The 22745-nt window shown below is 49.4% G+C and overlaps 1 protein-coding gene across 1 annotated transcript in view; it reads left to right on the forward strand.

Moving 5' to 3' along the window:
- LOC121093814 (cadherin-23-like) overlaps nt 1-22745 on the forward strand; it is a 67483-nt gene that overhangs the window by 18988 nt on the left and 25750 nt on the right. Inside the window, exons 5-8 of the mRNA XM_040606687.1 lie at nt 5712-5824; nt 7826-8014; nt 16555-16704; nt 17483-17641. Of these exons, the coding sequence (XP_040462621.1) occupies nt 5712-5824; nt 7826-8014; nt 16555-16704; nt 17483-17641 (611 nt within the window). The remainder of the gene's footprint in view (nt 1-5711; nt 5825-7825; nt 8015-16554; nt 16705-17482; nt 17642-22745) is intronic.

The raw sequence follows: 22745 nt of genomic DNA on the forward strand, positions 1-22745 counted from the left end.
ATAAACACTTACGGTAGTTTTCCCTGCATTGCTCCGCTGCCTTGACTCACAATCCAGCTGTTGGCTGCTCTCCCATAGCAGGTTTTAGGGTTAGTTTCATGGAAAGAGGAAAGGCTGGGAAATAAAAAAGGCAAGCCAGGCAGTGCTGGTGATTTGCCTTCCCTTTGAGCCACCGAGCACATTTTAGATGACATGGGGGAATGGTGCTTGTCGTCCAAGACTCAGCATCCTTTTGTGTGATGAATTACACTCAGAACAGGAACCTTTAAACTCTGCAGGCTCTGTTCTCCTCTCTGATACTCATCCACAGCTCCTGGTGGCTTCGGGAGGGGGATTGCACCTTGGGTGATAAATCTCTCCTTTTATTTTCTCGTACTGTACATTTGGTTCTAAAAAAGGGAACCATGCGAGCATTTAATCTGAGTTTCTTTTGTGGCTCTGCAAGATCAGAAATTCTGCCAGTTGTGCTAGAACGGGCAATTAAATCTTTTGGGGAAGATACTAAAAATGCCTGTTTGCAGAGCAGGCGTATGCGGAGGAGTGCCGGCACGCGGCTTTTGGCCTTGAATCAGTTGTCCCAGAGAGCTGCATCTTCTGAGAAGAAGAGAAAAAAAGTCCAATGCAGGAGAAATGGGCACTGTTTTCTAGAGCATCTTGATTTCATGCAGAGCAAAGAAATAAAGCTCAGGTTGTAATAACCCCTTTTCCTTTGGAAATAACATGTTCCCTCTGAATTTAGGTGTGGGGCAAGGTATCTGCCCTGGCGTGCTTCCCCGCATGTTGCACAGGGGCAAAAACTCAAGGTGAAGAGCAGCGAGGTGGTCACAGCAGCTGATGGTCTATTTATATGATGATAACTGTGTCTGTTGCTGACTCTATGAACCACATCCAACAGCATCTATTTCGGTGCCGAGGAGCCCTGACGGAGCACATTTTGATTAATAAATTATCTGGTGCAAGGTGTGTGATGGGTTCCCCTTTCACATCTCATGAAAGTCATCCGCTCCAAGTTCAGCAGCTTAGCAAGCCCGGTGCCTTTCGAGGATGTGCCTCCCTGATACAAATAGCCCTTTGCGTAGAGGTGGGTGGGGAAAATTCTCCTTCATGGGGGAATCAGCTTCCCCTAGTTGACAGGTAGCTCTTTGCTAGAGCTGGGCAATAGCTCCATCTCTCCCTCCTAGGGATTTGAATGATGCTCAAAGGCCAAAGCAGTAGGGAGGAAGGGGGAGACATCAGTGCTTTTTTTTTTTTTTTTTTTTTTTCCCTTCTCCTTTTCTTCCCCCTCCCCCCCACCCCCGGGTTTGAGCCGGTATTTTTAATGGCCTTTTTAAACTATGAGAGCATTCGCTGAGGGCAATTAAACATTATGGCCCTCATCTATAAAACCCCTTGTTATAGCAGTGTTTCTCCAAAATTATGCCTATGCCACCATCCGTTCCTCAATGAGCCTAGAAAAACACTCTGAATGGGCTACTGTGATCCATCCCATTGCTCCCAACCCAGCGCTGCATTGATTCTTGTCTTCCCGCTTCCCTGCCTGGCCGCACTTGGCTGTAGGAGCTGCTGTCCCCATACCTGCACATGGACAGAGGGATGGGAAAGGTTTCCTTCTGTTTTTACCTGTGTCATAACAAGAAACTGGGCTTGTATGTCCTGAGCAAGCTTGTTCCTCACCAGGTGAGAGCAATGAGTCTACCAGAAGTGCGTTTATATTGCTGTCTTAGAATTAATTCTCTTTTTTGTTGTTGTTCTTGCCTTTCCTCTGTCTTTTTGAGTATTTAAAAACATTGTCTGCTTTGATTTTCTTCTCTCTGCGCTCCTTTTCGCTGCTCAGCCTTTCCCTTCCCATCCTTGAATTTCTGCCCAGCTCTGACTCCTACCCTGGGGGTCTCTCCTGCTGTCCCCTGCCTTGCACTGTATCCAGCTCTATAGGTTTGCAGCGGTAGCAGAGGTAGAAGTGGAGCTTGCCTTCCCACGAGGTGTCCCACACCAGTGGATGCCACCTCCTACACAGCATCACATTTATTTTCTGCTCCCTGCCCTGCTTTTCTTAAGGCCATCTTTGCTTTGCCTGCTCTGTGCCATGGAGCTGGATTGCCTGGGGTCTGTGAATGTGCCACATCCTCGTCGGGAAGTCTCCGTTCGGCAGAAGCCAGAGTGTGGTCTTGGGCTCCCTTCTCAAACCAGAGGCATGGAAGTGAAGTCCTTGGTTTTCATCTAGAAATGCTTCAGTGGTTCAGACCAGGCTTCAGGCTAGGCAATAGATGGCTCAAGCAGGGACACATCCAGCAGCTGCTAACTCTTGAGCCAGGTGAGCAATTGTTTCATTGCCTGATGTGGAGCAGAAGGATGCGTGTGCCGTGGCACAAGCACTGCTCATGAAGAAAGCATGTGAGTGGGACACAGAGGAGGGAGGGCAGTGGGGGCCTTTCTTGAAGGTCACTTGGCTTTCCTGTCAAGTGTAGCCACAACAGTTGCTGTCTGTGCCATTATAACAGTTTGCAGAGTGCAGATTTGGAGACGGAAAAGTCTGTGCCATTCTGTGTCCTCTGAGAAACAGTATTATCTGGGGATCTCGACTAGGTTTGAAATCCCTTCGAAGATGCTCCATCATCCCCTTTCTGTTCTCCATCTCGTGCCTGTGCGCTATAGTTATTGCTTCAAACCCGTGGTGAGCAAACCAGAGTTTGCTCTGTTGACATGCCTGGCAGGCAGTGCTGGCCACTGGCCACACAAGCCATCGGCTGGAGCGTTGGGGCAGCACGACGAGAAGCTGGCTCAGCTCATGGCATCCACCTGCCTCCGAGGCCACCTTGGGCACAGATGACTGCGGGTGTCCGGCTGGGAACTTGCAGGAGGGAGCAAGCGCTGGGAAGAGTGGTGAAGCGGACAAATGGGTTGAAAGCTGACAGCCAGTGTAGCCATTTGCACCAGCAGCTGCGGACTAAGCTGTGCTTAACCTGGGCTTGGCTACTTTGTGGGCCAGGAAGATGCCTGAGAGGTAACAGAAGAACCAGGGTGAGTGGAGAAATTATACAGAGGGGGAGGGAATAAGAGACTGGGGGGAGGGAAAGACAAAATTGGCTATTTTTCCCCCACAGTATCTTTTTTTCCTTGCTCAGAGGAAAGTGAAGATATGTGAAGATGATTAGAGAGATTTTTGCAAAGAAAGTGTCTTGGGGGAATGTGCATTGTTCGGCAGTGCGAGTACTTCAGTGGGGATCACTGGTCAGAGGAATAATGAAGCGGTGGTTGGAGAGGTATTGTAGATTAAATTATGAAAGGCCTCTGAGGGACGAGTTTGGAGACACCTCTTTCCCTTCTGAGGTTAATTTGCAAAGCTGGCAATTCTGTGCTAGCAGAAAGGCACCCCGGAGGGCGTCAGATGCATATCTGCCATCTGAGCGATGTTGGGGAGGCTGAGCTAGAGAAAAGCCTCTGATGTGCAGCCTAGAAGGGTATTTGGGTCCCTAATTTATTCATCCATCCTTCAGAAAATGACTGTGGTCAAATATGAAACGCACAAGCATTTTTAGGATACGTTGCTTAGTGCTGTGTTTAGTCCTTTGTGTCAAGTTCCTGCTCTCTTGACCTATTTCCAGGAAAATCTGCTGGTCCTCATGTTTAGATTCCTGTTAGCAGAACAGTATTTTGTGATTAGAAAGGTATTTTATTACACTTTATGTTAGGGGGAGTGTACCAAGATTGCCCTGATGCATAAACTTTGCCATGGCAACATGGCATCCTAGAGCATTTAAATGCCTTGCAGCACAATTCAATACATCTTGTGCAGTGTCCTTCAAAGCTGGTATCTGAATAAGTCTCCTGAAGGGTCAGCTATAAATTACGGAGCAAAGGTGGGAAGTCAAGATGAAAAGAAGGGAATCGTCCGAGGGAGGAGACTAGAGATCTTCATGTATGGCAGCAAAAGTTAGATTAAAAAAAAAACACAAGGCTGCTACTAATGTTTTAAGTAGCCATGCATCAGTTCATTAAGCTGGCTAGCAGTCAGTGTACCATTTCAGATGGAGAGAAGAGAGGACCAAGGACAGGAATGGGAGGCATTCAGTCCAAGAGGAAGATATAAAAACTTGGTAATGGGGGAGAAAGGTGTTATGTCACTTTGGGCTCTGGGAAAGAGAGGAGATGCTGGCAGCCAGCAGCTAATGAAGGCCAGGTGGCTCCTGGCACTGGGAGGGAGGAGAGAGCCGGACCTGGAAGCTTTGGCCATCCTGCAAAAGGTGCAGCCATGGTTAAATGGAGGTTTGGAACAGAGTGAGGTAGATTCTGAGTTATGTGAAACAACTTTTTGTGGCAGCAGATCTGTCTTGCAGCTCCCTTCCAGGGAAATGACAAATATTGTGTGTGTTTCATTCATGCTGAGATATATTGAGAAGACAGGAGTATTTTTATTTTTGTCTGGGATTAATATAGCATACCTGCAGGGTTTCCTCATTCCCGTTTGGGGCTGTATCAGGGGTTTCTGCATACTGTGAGACGATGGAGTGGCGTGGGTGGCCAAATGCCTGTGCATAACCTCCTTGGTCATCACTAATTCAGCAGCCACCTCTGGTATTGTGTCAGGCTGGCATCAGGTATCCCAAGCTCCACATACCGACTGCTTTCTTTTGTCTGGCTGACAGGAAAAACACCTGGGACTGTCCCAAGGGCATTCCCAGTGCAGGACATTTATCTTTTTAGCATCTGCTGGCCATGAGAGTCAAGGGTTGCCTTAATCCTTTCTGGGTGTCTAATTCCAGAGGAGCAGTCAAGCTGAGGATAGGATGGTCCGTGGAGGCAGCACAGCCCTCCATGCCGCCCTGTTTCATTGCTTGCACCTAAGGACTGGCACAGAAGCCAAATTAGGCTCAAGTAAAGGAAGGCAAGGCAGCTGCATGGGGTCAACACATCTGGCAAGAGCATAAAAGCAGGGCAAGTACCTGTAATACTTACTCTAATGCTCTCCCTGGCTCCAAATATGTCCAGCTGAGAAAATTCCTGAGCTTCTCTGTTATTTGATGGATTTTTTTTTTTCTTTCATTAACCTCCCCAGTCTCTCCTTGAATAAGTGTGGACATTTATCATCTTCAGCATCCTCTGGCAAGAGGCCCCACAGTTAAACTACCGCTTGTTACATGAAGAATTACTTGTGAGCTTGGTCTGTCTGTGCCTTCCTCTGATTAACCTGGACTGATTTCCCGTAACTCTTGTATTTTAAGAAAGAGGCCATGCCTACCCCAGGGAGATGGTGGGCATGCAAATGCAGGTGGTTGTTCAGAGGGGAGCACCTGGATTCAGCCCTGGTTTCGGCTGTGCTGTTGCATATTTTAATAACTAAAACCCTTTGAAACTCTTCAGCTGCCTGCAGCATTCACAACTGTATCGACTGTTGAAAGGAAAGCACTGTTTTGAGCCCTGAGCTGGGACAGGTGAGAGGAGAGGAGGACTGTTACAGCCATTACATTTTAAAGCACATGTAGATAATGTGTGAGGTTCACAGAGCCCGCTGTAGCCTGTGCCCAGCTTGGAGCTCCTGGCCTGGCAGTGGATTTGCTCTGTAAAACCTCTCTGTCAAGCACTGGGTCTGGTCATGCATAAAGACTGGCAGAAGAGGCTTACGTCCTCCTGTTTCCCCCTCTGTGTTACCCCCAGCACCATTCAGCATCGGCTGTCCCAGCTGGTCTGCTCACACTGCCTGATATTTTTCCCAGGTAACACCAACAGCATCTTTGCACTGGACTACATCAGCGGAGCCTTAACCCTGAATGGGCCACTGGACCGGGAAAACCCCTTGTACAGCTCTGGATTCATCCTCACAGTGAAGGTGAGACCGCCTCCATCCAGGAGGCACGCCAGCAGAGCAGGGTGGGGAGGGCATCCTGCTCAGGGACAACTCCTTCAAGAGGTGGAGGTGCAGACCTGGGACATGTTGCTCCCATCCGTAGCTGTGACGTGCTGTTCCCTGGCCAAGCCAAGCATGATATTTAACACAGCCCCTTTGTATGGTGGCCCAAAACATGGTTGCCTCTATATGGGTGTTTAAAGTCATTTTTGGTGCCCTGCCTGGTCTCCAACTAGATCTGCCTGCAGTTGTATCTCCTGGCAGCATGGATGCACCCTGGGATTGCATGAGGCACCTACGTTCACACACCTGAATTGTGCCCACTTGTGCCTATTTCCCACCCTTCCCCCCCAAACCCCCAGAAAAACAAGTACATTTTGTCATTTCACCAGGCAGTGGTGTAACAGGGCATCAACTGCATCTACCCAGCACAGGCAGGCACAGTGAGGGAGTGATGCTGAAAGTTGCCTCGTCAAGAAAAGGCACTGGAGCGTGGTCTTCCAGCCCCACCTGAGAGCAGCTTCCCAGCTCTGCTCACAGCCCTGTAATTAAAATCAATACCAAGCTGGGCAGCTGGTTGGAAACACATTTAGAAGTATAGATTCTGCTGGGCCAGGGTAGGGAAAAATCAGCATTGTAGGAAGGGTCATTGATTGGGAGGGCAGCAGCCAGCACATCGCCTTCTCATTTGGGCAAGTGCAGTACTTTGTCGGGGGTCAAAGAGACAAGGAATTACAGCGCGGGCCGTACTGTGGGGCTTTATGCATGGGGAAGAGATCCGCATCCATCCCTGGTATCTCTTGGTTTGGGCTTTTATAGTTTCAGTTCGGCAGAAATCGAGACAAGGAAAATACTTTGTTTTTAATAGGGACAAAAATATCTGTTTAATCTTGGAAAGGTTTGTGAACCTGAAAACTTGCCCGTTTTCCTGCCTGCATGATAATGGAGTTCCAACTACATTTCTGTTGATCTGATAGATTTTTATTTTCTCTCCCCACAAACTTTGCATCCTCCCGCAAATGCCAACTCTCTGCGTCCCGCATCCCTAGGACCCAAAATGTTCTCTGCTGCTCTCGTCCTGGAGCATGCAGTGAAAATACAGCTGGATTGCTTCTTGTTCAGATCAGCCTGTTCTGCTGTTGTGTGCAGAAGTGGTGAATAGCAATGAGCCATGTGGGTCGTGTTAGCGTTGCTTTTCTGTGCCCACAGCAAAGCAAGATTATCCAAAGGACAGGAGGAGGGACTTTTCTTGAAAAGGCTGTTTCACAAGTCTTGCTTCTCTGGCAATAAAAACTGCACTCTTTCCTTTTGGGAAAGCAAAATTAAAGTGATTCTTGAGACAGAGGTGTGATACGGAGTCATGACTCAGCTCTGTATTTAGACACATGTTGCCAAACCTATTTTTAGGTCTAAATCTTGTTTTCCTCTGTTGCCCTACTTTTCTGTCCCTTCAGCAGCATTATGGTAGTTAGCTCCCTGCTCCTGGTCCTACCTCAGAAGATGGCAGAGGAGAAAATAGGAGTGCTCTTCACTCCATCGTGGCTTCCCTTATTTTGAGGACTGTCCCCCACATCTCACAAGGCAATTTTCTGGTTTAAATGCTTGTGGCGGGGAAATCACCTACTCATCCCCTAGCATGACTCTGAGCCCTGACAATTTGTTACATGATAGGGGCAAGTGAGAACCTGGCCGAAGCCATCCCAAGGGAGATGTTAAACCGCTGGGAAGGCTTGCAAGAGTGCTGTGAGTCTGATGTGTGGGTGATGGAAGAGCTGGGTCAACATCCGTGTGTGTGTGTTAATGGGTCAGCAGTGTGGAATGGTGCTCAGGGTTAAGGGGCAATGCCAGAACCAGCTGAGCATCCTTCCCTGGCAAAGTGGAAGAAGCAAAAGCTGCAAGAGTCTCTAGTCACGGCATACACACTTTCTTTTACATTTATTCTTTGAAAAATACAGGCTGCCTTGTTGTTTTCTCTCCTTGCAGGGGACAGAGCTGAACGATGACCGCACACCCTCTAATGCCACTGTCACCACTACCTTCAACATCCTAGTCATTGATGTCAATGACAATGCACCTGAGTTCAACAGCTCGGAGTACAGCGTGGCCATCACAGAGCTGGCCCAAGTGGGCTTTGCCCTTCCCCTCTTCATCCAGGTGGAGGACAAAGATGAGGTGAGGTATATCCCCTCCTGCAGGGGCTTCTGTCCATCCTTTGTTGGGTAGCGCTGGTGTGGTTTTGGGAGGTGCAGGGAAGAATGAGTCACTGAGGAACTTGTGATGAGGAGCATCTGATACCCACTTAATTCAGCTCTTACTGCTGCCGTTGCTCTGCTTGCTCAGTACCCTGACTGCAGATGCCCTCCCCAAAGCATAGGCACAGCGTGTGCTTTAATGTAGTCAGGATTGCACAGCCACTGAGAGCCAGAAAATAGGATTGTGTGGGATGCTGATTCTCGCCCACTTCCAAGGGCTCTTGTCGGTCAGTCCTTTGCCAGTCTGCTTTAGAAAGGGAGGAGGTTTTCTGCTGGGCTCTCAGGGGACCTGCCAGGGACGCAAAGGAAAGAACCTCCAGGTTTTCTGCCCCAATGGGGACAGATACCGCTGCTGTCAGGGAGAAGGTAAGAGATACCCAATGGCATGGGGCTGGAGAAAGTGTAGAGGGCACTGAGATACCAGTTCGTAACTGCAAATGAGCTGGGAGCATTGTAGGCTTGTGCCTCCCTCGTGTTAATGGAGCTCCTATTTGTTGTGCGCTGGTCCATGCCACGTAGGGACTGCAGCGTGTTTCCCAGCCTTGGGCTTGCAGTTTTCAATTACTCTGATTATTTGACTTGTGCAGTTCACATCTGGCTGCTTCTGTGTGCTGGTACCCTCCAACCCTGCCACGCTGCGTAGTGTCTGCTTCAAACAAGTGCTGATACCTCGTGGTGAACTTTCCAAAATCCCTTGGAAAGGCTCTGGCTACAGGCTTCTGCCATCCCTATTCCTCTTCAGGCCAAGTGAGATGAGGGGAGAGGGGTTGTGAGAATAAATGGCATTGTCAGGATGTTTTCCTGATGCTTCAGGTAGACAGTGTGGTAGCACTGAGGAATAAGAAATGGAACATCTCCCCCTGCCCCCAAAATCTCCTAAGATGCCTTTGCTGGCTGAAATGATGGATTTGCTTTTCCCCAGCCCTGGGTGGAGTTCACCACATCTTGTAAAGCCAGCCAGAAATCCCATTTTTTTTCATATGAAGTGATTATGACACGGAACTAATAATCTACTTGTGACATGATGTCACCGTCCAAGAGTTATGAGTTCAGCCAGAAGTGGTGCAGATGAGCTATTAAGCAGATAAAGAGACTGTTTTTTCTTGAAAATGTCAATTGCTAATAAAGAAGATATGGATATGACAGATGCTTAAGATAGTTTCTGAATAGAGCCGCTGTCGTGCTTTCTGAGAGATGTCAGCAGATCCGTTCTTGAAGGGCATTGTAACACTTCTGTTTGTGCCAGAAGGATGAAGGATCTGTCATTATTTCTGGTTAAAAGCTCATTTTACTGGAGTGACTCCCATTCAAGAATTCACTTTTCAGCCTTGCTAATTTTAAAATGGGAGAATAAAAAATAGCCTTGCCTTCCCGATCACACCAGCAAAAATAGACTCATTCTTTTGATGTATTTCTTTAACATCCTGAGATTTCCCCAAAAGAATTGGCTGAAATTTTGAAAACTGCTGAGAGGGAGGACCTCTTGTGCTAAGAGAGTCTGAAGAAGTTTTACTGTACACGTCTTTGGAGACCATCTTGTTAGCACGGATTGCTTTGACTGTAGCATTATTTTCACGGATAAGAAGCACAGGATTGCTGATGTCTTGGAATATCTGGAGGGAGGAAAATTATAAGCAGTTTGAGTTCTTTTTCTGCATTATCCTGTGGTGGACCTTTCTTGTTTCCCTTTGTGGATGCTTGCAACTGGACTAACCATCAAGGTAGCACTTTAGGGGAGAAAACTGGGAAGAGGATACCCAGGTCACAAAAAGATGTGAGAGAAAGTGGGACTGCATCTGCAGCGGCTTGTTCTAGCATTGCTTCCCAGATAGCATATTTATAGAAGTCCCAAGACCCCCAAACTTTCAGTAAAAAAACTTACAGAATGGGAAGATAGTTGCCTGACAGTGATATTTTGGATGCTCAAATACCTCATGAGAGGCTTTTACAAGTGAAGGGATGGGATGGCGAGTACCGAGGTCTTCATGCAGGGATGTGCCTGAGGACATGGCTGACAGAAGCTGTTTCACCAGCATGGCCTTCATGCTGGAGATGGCATGATTTGTTTGTGTAAGGGGCAAAGGAAAACATGAAGACAATTATACACCTCTCCAGGGAGAGCAGGTAAATAAATAAATGAGAGCAGATGGATACAAACACATGAAATCAAAGCCTACAGTCTTTGGGAAGATCATTTTACTCAAGTTTTGTCTCCTGTCTCCCAAACTATCTTGTTAAGTCCTGGGAGAGCCCCTTGGCAGGTTGGTTTCTTTCTTGAGCCGAGCCATCCAGCCTGTTCTGGCCCCTCTGGCAAATTTTGATGCTGTTCCTTCAGCCCTCATACTTGTTGAAGTCCTACTTGGATGAAGCAGCCCACACCTGAACCTTGCTGCACGTGGGGGTCCTGTGGGGTTGGGTGCCTTTGGAGAACCTGTTTGCCATCATGCTCTGGTTATGTCTTTGTAGAGCTGGGGAAAGGGGTGTCCACGTGCCTCTGGCCCTTAAAACACTGTTTTAAGGTACTGTGTGGGCTGCCGAGGCTGTTAAACAAGAAGGTATTTTGTAACTAGGTCCACACAGCCTTTTTATGGTGGTGTTTTGGTCTGTCTTTCTTCTGGTATGTTTTGCACAAACTTAAATGATTGCTTTTTGAAGGAGTTAGATTAAACAATTCAGCAAAGCACTTAAAAACCTATTTATGTCGCATGCGATGCTTGAAAGACCGCTTGAAAGCATGCGCTTGAATTTACCTCTGTGTTTAAGTGCCTTTCTGGAGCTCGGCTGCGTTAATGTCTCAGACAAGGTATCTAAGCAGAGTTGCCTCCAAGGAGAAACCTGTTCCTCTGAGTTTGTCCCTTGCAAACTCCCAGATGCCATCCCTCAAACACGGTCATGGCCTTGCTCCAAGAGGAGCTGGCTGGGGGTGGGAGGTGGGATGGGGAGCATCTCAAGAGGATGCACCCAGGTTGAGTTGAGATCAACCCAGATGTGGATTTGGGGTGCAGCCAAGAGGTTTTCATGTAGCTGTGCTGGTTTTACTTTTTGCAGTCTCTATGGCATATCGAAAACACTTGAACACAGGAGAAATTGGTACGCAGGGTTTGCACAGGGTTTTGGACCTGGCCTTCTATGAACCAAGAAAAAAGTGTTAATTTCTGTGCAGCTGAGTTTTTCTCTCTGCCACACAGTCAGAAAACCACTTGAATACCTTTCTAAAGCTGTTTGAGAAAATCTGTGGAAGTTTCCCAGTATTTAGACTGAACTTGTTCTCAACTGGACACCACAAAAGACTGGTATCTATATGCACCGAGACTGGATTCTCCTCTCATTCATGTTGCAATAGATCAGCAGGGGCAAATAAATTCTGTGTATGAGATGGAAGGTTAAAGCCTTGAATTATCCATTTTTGCAGCAAGGTTTGTTTCCAGGTTGAGAGCAGGAGCCTTGAGCTGTGGAATAAGTTTACATTAATTCGGAGGGCTGATTAGCTCCAGCTCATCTGCTCTAGGGCTGGCTGAGATGGGGGACATGGATATCCTCTCTGGGTATGCTGGTACTTTACAGCCTGGTGGTTCGATACAGTATTTTATGGAGAAGGCAAGGATTTGGCCATGTAGGAGAAGGAGCAGGGCATCCCCTATGTGAGCTTCCTATCATCAGAGGATGTACAGAAGGATATTAAAAGAAATGGCAGCATACTTCCCCAGGACACGCCAGAGAAACCAGCTCTTCTACCATGGTTTTCACTTGATTTTCCTTGATGCGGTTGACTGAAGAAGAAGAAAAGGGCAGAGGCTGTATAAAGCGCAAGTATGATGGTCTGACATTTTAGAATAATTTTGAAACAATTCTCCAAAATAAGCGTATTGAGGAAGATAAATGGGGAATTTAAAAAAAAAGAAAATACAGTCCATGGGAATATGCAGTATTTGTTGCTTAAAGCTACATCAGAGACTTGCATAGGGATATCATATGTGCCCATGTGTGTGCAGGTGCAATATATGAATCATCCGTAGCATATATATGCATATGACAGACACACGCACTATAAATATGATCTACGCAGCAAGGAACTGTAAAGGGGAATTGACGGCACTCGAGTATTCTCTCCCAAAAGTGCCAGCTGCCAGTCGGGCTGAATTAGATTTCACAGGGGTTTTTGCAATACATGGAATTCACCAGCAAATTACCCTTAAAGAGGGAAAATCAATCATTTGGAGCAGAGATAAGCTGAAGGCGAGGCAGCCTCGGATTGATCCCGTCTGTGCAGGCGTGTGTGGAATTCAGCAGATAACCTGGGGAGAATGGGGAAGGAGAAAACTCCTCCAGGAGTGGGGGAGTGGGAAAGGACTGACACTTTGGACAGACAGAAAGACAGGAGAAAAGGGCTGCCAGCGTGGGGAGGAGGATCGGAAAGGCAGGGGACCGTTTTGCTCCAGGCATCCTGCATCACACACGACCCCAGTGGGGTCCTTAGGGATGCAGGGGACGAGCAGCCGTGCCCAGTGAGCCCTCCGAAGGGTTATTGATACTGTCGTGCTCATGTGCTGGGTGAGCAGCGGGTGCTGGGAGCCTGGGCTGGCTGGTTGGGCAGTGGGAGAGAAGCAGGCAACTCTGGAGAGGCTATTCAGAGCAGTCGAGTTAAATGCCTTGAAGTGGGTGGAGAGAATAACCCTCTTTATGCCGTGTGTTTTCAAAGGAAGGATTAAGCATTATTTGTCTCTGACTAGCTAGAACCCCAGGCATAAGGTATCCAAGCTATACAAAGAGGCACTAATTACTTTTTTTAAAAAAAAACACTTCCCCCCCTTCCTCCTCCACCACTCCTGAACTCTTAGCACTTTCCTTTCTTTGCAAACTTGCCAGAATGAGAGCTATTAAACACTCCTCAGCTTTTTGTAGGTAATAGCCTGTGCCTAGAAAGTGGCTGGGAGGAAAGCTGGAGTTAACACTGGATTTTATGCTTCAGAAAGACAGGGCTGTCCCTTTTGTAAAAGCAAGCTGCAGCTGAGCTAGGATAGAGAGAACCAAAGGCAGCCCTGTACTGTGTCGGCATGAAGAGAAGAAAACTGAGGATCCCAGGCTGCTTTTCCAAAATCTAAGCTCACTTTGTGCTGAAAATGATTGCAGGCCACCAACCTACCTGTGCACCTTGGAGATTTCAGGGAATGGTATGTTTGAGGAAGTGGTGGTTTGATTGTCTAGGGGTTTGGGTTGTTATTTTTTTTTCACTTTGAGTTTTTTGTGTAGCCACTGGTAAGTGATGCTAAATAATTGCTTTGACTGGTGGAAGGCTGAATGATTTCTGAAGCATTTCTATGTGCACTCCCGTGAGAAAGGGGCTGAGTAGGAGCAAGAGTGATGGATGAAGCCAGTGGGCGATGTTGGGTGAAAAAGCAGGGATAAAGCTTATGATGCATCCTCAGTCAAAGCTGGAACAGCTGCTGTGGCTGCTCCTGGCCTTCCGCTGTGAAAAGGGGTTCCTGGATTTGTGGTGAACCATGCCCTGTGAGCGTGTCTTGTGGGTTGGGAGAGCGAATATTTGGCCGTGATTTGTAGCAGGTGCCTAAGCAGGGCCCACATGGTGCCTGTGACCTCTGGAGGGATGCACATACCCACCTCCTGGCATCTCACAGCCTCACACCTGAGCTTCTGCCCTTACCCGCTGGTCCGTGCTGTGCTGGCTGTGCCCAGGGATGGTCTTCCCTCTACTCCAACCCCCTGGATTTTAAGGGGGATATTGGGTATGTGGGGCTGGCAAACAGGTCTGTCACAAATTGTTCTACTATGAAGCGTTTGGGGTAGATCAGTAAGTGGTTGCTTTTTTGGAACTTGAGTATCGGCATGAGGTTGATGCTGGCATTGTGGCAGCAGGGACACGATGCGGCTCCTATTACACGCTCCGAGGAGTACACACGCAAAGAACAAAGTCATAATTACACCCAACTGCAGCTACAATTGTCTTTTAGCTGAATTGACATGAAATTTCCATCAGTTGCGGCGCCGGCTATGGCTCGGAGGAGGTTTGATTGCTGGGAAGGAGGCAGCGGGCAGCAGCCTCAAGCCATAGTGAGTGCTGGCCCCACGCGCTGGCACGGGATGAGATGAGCTGGGAAATGTGCGGCTGTGTCCCAGCTTTGTGCAATAGCGAACTTCCCTCCGAAGCCTGTTTCTTTATGGCTCAATTTGTTTCGGATGGAAAGCGCATGCAGACGGGTTTATTATTGTAGGGTTGCTAAGCCTTGGCAGGCTGCTCATTTATTTATGCCTCCAAAGGAAGGCAAAGGAGCCAGTTTGTTTTCAGTGATGGGGGGGAAACTTGAGCAGTACAGGAGACGGTGGGTAAGGAGGCTGGAGGGGGGAAATGAGCAGGTAAAGCAGGTCATGCACCGATAGCACACCAGTGCGTCCCATGCTTGTCCTTGGCACTGCAAAGAGATGATGCTCGGCCGTGAGCCCACCACTGCACACCAGGACCTTTGCAAGCCCGGGGAGATGGCGCTTGGTTTTCTTCTTCACGAACACATTTCAGATCCGTTGTTTGCTCTGGGTGGCAGGAGCAGGTAGGAAGGGGTGAGGAAAATGTAAGCAGCTCCCTGTGGCTTCCTCCAGAGCAGAGAGGGTACTAGCTGTGAGCCGGGCTGAGCCAGCCCCTTCTGCTGGGCAGCTGATAACAATTTGAATATTCAGATTTGCTTTCAGCCATCCGCAGGGGGCTCGCAGGCTCCGGGAACCAGGAGCAAGGAAAGCAGCATGGGGGCAGAAACAAAAAAATAAATAGCCGAATAAATATATAAGTGGCAACTTGCAGCAGCCCTCCCGAGAGGCAGATGTATTCCCCTTCTCCAGACCTCACATGGGGAGACTGAGGCACTTGAGGGGCTGCTAATTAGGGATGGTGGGTATCTGGAGGCTGATCTCCTTCCCCAGCTGGAGGGGAATTAATCCACCCAGCTCTCTTCCCACAAATACTTGGATTTCTTTTGATGTCTCAACCTTTATCTCATGGCTCCAACAAACTCGCTTCTCTCCTGCTTCCAAGAAAATCCCTCGCATCTCACCACCACAAAAGGTGCTTTCGTGTACTGTGGGGAGGGCACCAAAAGGTGCTTTCATGTACTGTGGAGAGGGCACCGGGCCCTGGGAGAGACACCAAGGGCTCAACACTAGAGCTGGGGAGAAATTCCTCAGTGAAATGGCTTTTTGTTGCTGGTGGAAAATGTTCATTTGTTATAAATTGGCATCTGAAGGGTAGGGTATGAAATATGATTTGGGGAGTGATGCTTCCTCCTGCCTTTCTCTGTATCATCTGCTCCCTTCCTCCCAGGCTCTGTACCAGTGTCAGGGAGCATCCCTCACTTGTGCTGAGGTTGGCATTTCTCAGCTGGCCAGCAAAACAGCTTTTGGAAGGAGCTAAGTCTGCCCTAAGACAGGTCCCTTTTCTTCTCTCTGTAGGGATACTGGCTCCCTGCCGTCCACCAGCTGAGCATTTCTGGGCTCCTGGGGCAGTGGGTACCCTTTGGGGCTTGCTCCTATCAGAGATGCTCAGCTTGCCCACAGCTCCACAGGCTGCTGGGGGGTGCAGGGGAGGGAATTCTTCTTGTGTCACTGGTTCTCAGTGGTCACACTTAGCCAGTTTTCGCTATTAGTGCCCCTTCGAGCATTTAATTGGTCCCTTTTTCTGATAGGTGGGAGGTCATTCGAGAAAAATTGGAAATTCAGCTCTGGCAGCTTCTGGACTTGTTTTTCACGTGCTCTACTGGGCCGTGCTTTGGGAAGGGTTGTTGTGCCTGGAGCGAGGGTCCTAAAGTGCTGCTGTCAGTATATTGGTGGTCCTGCTGCTTTGCTGGCCAAGCCTTGGGAGAAGACGAGTTTTCCACTTCACAGTTTGAGCTGCCTTACTAGAAAGAGCCCTCTGCATGGGAGAGGTACCCATGCTGGGACCGCAGCACAAGGCAGTGAAATCCAGGTGTGTGATACCCTGTGCAGTGTGTGGCTCTTTGAACAGTAAAAAGGATTTTCCCTCCAGCTGTGTGCAGTGCAGGTTCATCCCAGGGATGCATTCCTTTCATGTGCACATAGATTTTGTATAAAACGGGTGCACGTGAAAAGAAGATTCATAGAGATCACATGCATTGTACACCCAGTAAGCATAATAAAATGCAACAAAGAGTGCTTAAGGTCGGTGCCAAACCCTATCACTCAGTTAACCAAACCCAAGCAGAGAAACGCTCCCCTACGTCTCCAATAATTACATTTTTGCATGTCTGAAGGCAAAGGGCTGTACCCAAGCTGCTGGCGCTTGGAAGTTTGCACCTGATGCGCAGGCTTTGCAGCAGGGTCAGTGCTTTTGTCCTGCGCTTGCCTCCAGGTTGCCCCTGGTGCCCCCAGCCTTACCTGGGGACTGTGCCTGGTCCTTACTCCTTTGTCACTGTCAACCTTCCTCTCTTCCCTTCCCAGGGACCCAACAGCATTTTTGAGGTTTACCTGGTGGGCAACAACTCCAACCACTTCATCATCTCACCAACCTCTATCCAGGGGAAGGCAGACATCCGCGTCCGTGTGGCGGTGCCACTGGACTTTGAGACCATTCCTCGCTATGAATTTTCGGTAAGGCTGCACCTCTTGCTTTATGGAATGGCCATATTTTTAAGTGTGACCTATGAGTGATCAGAAACCATGCTTCTCCTCTCTCTAATACACATGATGAAACTTCAGAGCATTACAAAATGGCAAATAAATGGAAATAATAAAGAAAAGGAGGATGTGGGGGAAGATATTTGCTCTGCACCTTCTCCCTGTTTCCAAGATCTGAAAGCTCTGCTGCAAGAGCCGAAGTAGACCATGTTCCCCCTTGCTATGTCATGGGGCTGTAAAGGCTTTATAGAGTATAAAACTTAGTTTTAAGTGCACCGATCAGGCACTAAAGCTCTCCCCAGCCTCCTGCTCCAGCTTTGTCTTGTTCTCTGCCTGAGCCATGAATTCACAGGGAAGACAAAGCAGGCTTACACCACACCAGTCCTGCAGAGATGCTTTCATACCACCCATGGAGAAAGATGAGCAAAAGCTTTCCTAGCCTTTCTCCAGGTTGCAGTGGGGTGGCAGGTCCTGGTTCCCCAGTTTGCCAGGCAAAGGCTAGGACTGTTCAGGGCAGGTGGTGCGGGGATGCTTGACTCACCCAAGGACTGAGGTCACCCAGAGCCGAGCAGCTCCTGGGGGAGAGGGAAAGAGGTTGCTTCTGGTTTTTGAGCAGCTACGCTTTGGTGGTTAGCACTGAGCATGGAGCTCAGGAGAGCGTTGTTTTCTGCATTAAAAAAGAATAGATAACTTTACCAAGCTTTGCAGACAGTGTGTCCAACCCTGTCCTTTGCTTCCCACTTCTGCCCAGCTCTTTGCAAATGAGAGTGTCCCAGACCACGTTGGCTTCGCGCGTGTGAAGATTTACCTCATCAACGAGAATGACAACCGCCCTATTTTCAGCAAGGCTCTGTACAACGTCAGCCTGTTTGAGAACACCACCGTGGGCACCACTGTCCTTCAGGTCCACGTGAGTAGGAGCATCCTGGCTCTCTTTGCTAAGTCCTTGGCGGGCATTTGGCTCCATGGTGCCCGTCACCAAGGGATGGGCTGGGGAGCCTGGTAAGGGAGTGGTGGGAGATGCTAGCGGTGGGTTGTAGCCCTCCCATGGGCTTTTGGAGCAGATGTTTTGACCTTCCCCGGTCTCTGGGAGACATGTGTGGTTCCTACCACATTGGGAACTTGTGGAATGTCCTGCACTGATAGGTCTCATATGCAGACAACAGCTTCTCCTGCAGACACTGATCGCAGTGGTTATGGTCTTGCTTCTCCCTCCTCCTCACTGCATGCAATCCACTGAGTACTTCAGTCTCATCACATATCCACTGCCTCTCTCTTAGCTTACTGCTTATGGGAAAAGATGCTCTGGTACCTTCTGAATTTGGTCATTTCATCAGTAAGAGTGAACACCCAACTTCTGTCTTTCAGTGTGGGTTTTCTCACTGCCTTGTTTGGAAGCACCAACTTCCTCAACAAAATTGAGGTCAACTGAGCCAATAAAAGGGTGAAGGGTGGAAAAAGAGGGGAATGACTGTATTTAGCAGAGTGTGGTATTAAATGGCTGGTAGCAGAATGGTGGTGCAGCAGACAGAGGCGGTGACAATAGCGGGGCATTTCCGTAAGGCTTGTCACTCCCATGTGGGTTAGTGGAAGCATCCAGAATCCATGGTGAGAAGACATGTTTCCAGGTGTGTGAAGGCACAGTCAGTCTATATCAGTGCCAGTGTGGGGCATAGCAAGAACCAGAACAAAACTCTGCACTGAAAAATAATCAAAGAAAGAAGCAAAGCTGCTCTGGGACAGGAGATATCAAAGTGGAGAGCATCGAAACCCCTGCTAGGCTTTGGATGTGTTATTACTGCTATCGTTTGTCGTACATGGTTTAGCTTGGCTCCCTCTCAGGCTGCCCTCCCGGCTCCTCCCTTTTCCCCGCTCTGCCGGGATGCAGCCCCCAGTCTCCCCTCCACACAGGCATGCCGATCCAGAGAATAAAAGCCCTGACAAAAGGGTTGGGTGTATGCGCCTGTGCGTAAGTGTGTTTACTCTACAAACAGATGGTGTGAAACTGTATAGAGCCCCTGAGCTGTTCCCATCTGACAGTTATTAATATTTCAAGCAGATGCTTAGCTAGTCAGGCCATCAGACACTAAACAATGAGATTGTTACTGCGTCTCCTCTTTCCCCAACTTCCAGCTATGCCAGCATTTCGAGCGAATGCAAAATGCCAGGAGTTGAATCTTCTATGATAAATCAGAATGGATGCAATTAGCGTGGAAATCCAGATTGCCCTCCCAGCTGATCCCAAACTTTTAACAATCCTCATAAAGTACCAGCTCCTCCCGCTGCTGCCACTCGCCTTCGAGATTCAGCCCTCTGCTTGCTTCCACAGCACTGCACGACTGCGTGGTGCCTTTCCAACTGTCCCACGTGCCACAGACAAAAAGTCTGCTTTCCTTGCTAATAAATTCTCCCTTTTCTTTTTTTTCCTTCTTTTCTGCTTGCCTGGGAGCACTTCAGGGGTATTTACCCGTAGGGGTTAGGGATGGGTTTTTGACAAAAGCCTGGCCAGCCACGTGGACCGCGCACTTCTTTGGTGGCCGCTGAATGACGTCCTCATGAAAGGGGACTCTTGTCATCGTCGTCGTGTCCCGTCCCGTCCCCCCCTTGCTCGGTGCTGCAAAATGCCTCTTTGTGCAAATAAGTGCAGGTTTTGTGCCAGCATTTGGAGGGCCAGTGGGTTTCCAGGGTGCTAAGGACAAACCAGGAGGTTTGTGAGATTGGGATGAACAGGGGAGTGCATGGGCTGGGCCAGCAGTTACTGAAGGATGGCAGGAGGCTTCCTGCCAGTGGTGGCCAAACACAGCTGGCAGTGCAGAGCAGTGCCTGCAGCTCTTTCCCAGCAGGGAGGTGAGCAGCTAAAACCATGGGGGCCAAGGCAATGGGAGATCGCTGATGATCTGCCCAGCCCAACATCCTAGGGAAGGAGAAGTTACTCTTAGCAGCCCAGAAGACCCTGGGCTGGCTGCGCATCTTCCAGCAAGCTCTTACCTGGTAGCCCCCCTTGGGTGTGCATGGTCGGGTGGGTGTAGGCAAAGGGAAGGGGCTTCCTTCATAACCCGGGAGGAACAGTGAACCTGCCCTGCAGAGCCAGCACACTCCTTGCTGCCGCCCTTTCCCCGCTGCCAGCTGAAAATGGAAAAGCAAAAAAAAGGAGCAAGCAGACTTCATTTGTGGTGACAAATGGCCATTCATCCCTGCAGCATTTCAGCTCCTAATGTCAGTGACAGCAGAGAAACATTGCCTGTTACATGTATAAATCAACTGTAAAACAACCTGAAGTGCAGGCAGCCAGCAGGGACCCGGAGCCACTGCCTGCTTTCTGCTCCCTGCCTCCCTCCCTTTGCCCAGAGATGCGTGGGCTCCCATGCACGCCCCTGCAGCTTCCTGCGCAGATCTCCGTTACTTTCCTGGCACAGCACAGCCTTGTCCGCCCTCTAAGATTTTGTTTGTCTGCTCTTTGTTCTGTTTTGCATTCCTGCTGCTTCCCTGTCTGTCCATGCATCCATCCATTTGTCTGTTTAATTCTGTCCTTGAAAGGCATTTATCATATAGATTCCGATAGTCATTTGCTTGCATGAGAACAGCTGGAGAGTCTAGGCTTGACGGGAATGGCTCCTGCCCTGTGCAGGCAGCCTGCAGTATGCCCAAAGGCAGCCTTCTCCCTGCCTCTTTGCTCTTTACCCACCTGATAAGCCACTTAGGCCAAAGGTGGCTTGTGCATGTGCTTTTGCAGAGATCAGTGTGAAGGGATCCTTAGTCTGGTCAAAGCTTCCAGGTTGCCCCATAACAGAAATCATTGCAGTTCGGAGTTATGCATGCATTGCAGCCTTCAGCAGGCTGTCTGGGTCTCTGCAATTGTTAGTGGCCTTTTCCCATGCAAACTTCTTTTTTCCCCTGCCACAGGCCCTGCTGCACCGGGGTAGCTGGGCTGGAGAGGCTCAGAGCTCCTGCACAGCAGCACGCTCCTGCTGCAGGGCAGGGGTGAAGCTGGGAGGTGACCAGCGCTCAGCCTGAAGATATGGGCAAGTTCTGCCCCAGCTACCAACAGATATTGCAATTTTTTAATTTTTTTTCTGAAACAACTGGCCATGAAGCCTTTTAATAACATAACAGAAAAGGTCAGAGAAAGAATTTCACACTTCTTGAGCAAGCAGGCAGCTGGTATAACTTCATGCCTTCTAGGAACAAGAGGCAACAAGAACGTATACCGCACCCTAAATTAACTGGGTCCCTGACAGCTCTGGCCAAGCGCTGCCTGGGCAGTTGGTGGCTTTCAATGGGTGCCAGTGGAAGGTCCCAACAACTGGTTTTCTCCTGGGGTGAAAGGAGCAGGAGAGAGGAGGGTATCTCCAGCCCTGTCTCTCCCAGCTGGGAAGCCAGTAGCTGGAGGAGAGGATGAGCTGCTGGAGTAGTGACGCAGATGCAGATCTCAGCCCAGATGGAAACTGTATCTGTTACAAAGAAGGACAAATCAACAGGCAGATGATGGAGGGATGGATAAAAGGGTACAGTCCGACATCCATGCCTTACTCTAACAGTATTGAAACAAGCCTTGCAGGAAGCGAGGTCAGGCACAGTGACATTCCCAGGGCAGATCTCTACAGGGGAAGAGTAATTGCATGGGAGCAGGGAATGAGGCAGGGAGACCCAGAAGGAATGCCCTCTGCTTTGGGACAGAGCGCTGGGCAGGGGGTGAGGTCTGGGACTACAGAGTATGTAGTGGGGCCAGTCCATTAGTTCTGTTTGAGTCCAGAGGCAGCAGAAGCCCTCAGGCATGTGTCCCCATGCTACTGCTACTCTCCATCCTGCTCTAAACTGCCTCATTGCCGACAGCAGGGTGTAGTATCACTGTTTCACAAGCCCCCGTGTAGCACATCAGCTGAGATGAGAGCAGAAAGAAAAGTCTGTGTCCTATGCCCCATGGCTGTGAAGAGGACTGATGCCGGTTGCTCATGTCTCTGCTGCTTCCTTTCCCAGATGTGGAGGCTTTGAAAGCAGTCCCCTGAGCTCACATGCCACTAGCTGTGGTGGGGCCCCCACGAGGAGCTCTTCTGTGACCTGGGGAGGTGGAGAGTCAATGGCACTACATGGAGCTTTCAGCTGAGAAACTTTTTTGGGTGGAAGAAGCTATGAAAACATGGCCTTGCTTCTGGGGTCACCATGACCCAGCCCAGATTCCAGTGAGCTCCCCACAACAAGAAGAGGAGTGAGATTCAGTCCAGCATCCCCTCCTGTCCTTTCAGTGGCGTGCTGGGGCTCTGGCACCAGCCGTGCCCCTTGTGTGTGGTGGAGGATGCTTGGCTGGGAAGAGCAGGGGAGGTACAAGCAGGTATTGGCCCCTGTTGCACGGAGTCTGTGGCATGCCTGGGTCCTGCTGCCTTGCAAGACTGCAGGGTCTGAGTACTGGGATGGGTGGAGCGGAGAGCACGGTGCCCCTCCAAACCTGCCTTCAGACGCTGCTGCTTTGAGAGCAGCTGCTGTGAGCTGGGCTCAGTGTGGTGCCAGCTTCCCAAAAACCAGGACCTGCATGATGGTACAGGTGCGTGCTTTGCTTTCCGTTGCTGATGTATTTGCTAGACCTGGAGGAATGGTGAGGGGGCCTAAGAAGACCCAGCAAAAGGTAAGAATTAAGGGGCGGGAGGTCTCCTTAAGCTCTTCGTGCACTATGGATCTGCACAGTGAAGTCCTCCTGAAAAGCTCCGATAACCAAAATCATTAAAGCCCAAACAAACCAAGAGTAACTTGTTTTTAACACACAGTGCATTTGATTTGCCTTGAAGGGTCTGGAGAAAAATGGTTCTCCAGGGAAGTGTGGAAAGTAATCCTAGCTCCGTGATCCCTCTTTTCTGCTTTATTTGCCCTGGTCTGGCGTGGCTGCGCAGGCTGGGATCGGTGGCTGCGGGCTCCATCAGCTGGCTGGCAAGCAGGAGCGAGCTGGGAAGGCTGCTGCGTGGCCCCCCTCCCAGCCCACGCTCCCTGGCAAACGGCTGGGATGAGGCGGGGGAGGCACAGAG

This window comes from Falco naumanni, chromosome 9 (assembly GCF_017639655.2).
Source record: "Falco naumanni isolate bFalNau1 chromosome 9, bFalNau1.pat, whole genome shotgun sequence".
NCBI lineage: Eukaryota > Metazoa > Chordata > Aves > Falconiformes > Falconidae > Falco > Falco naumanni.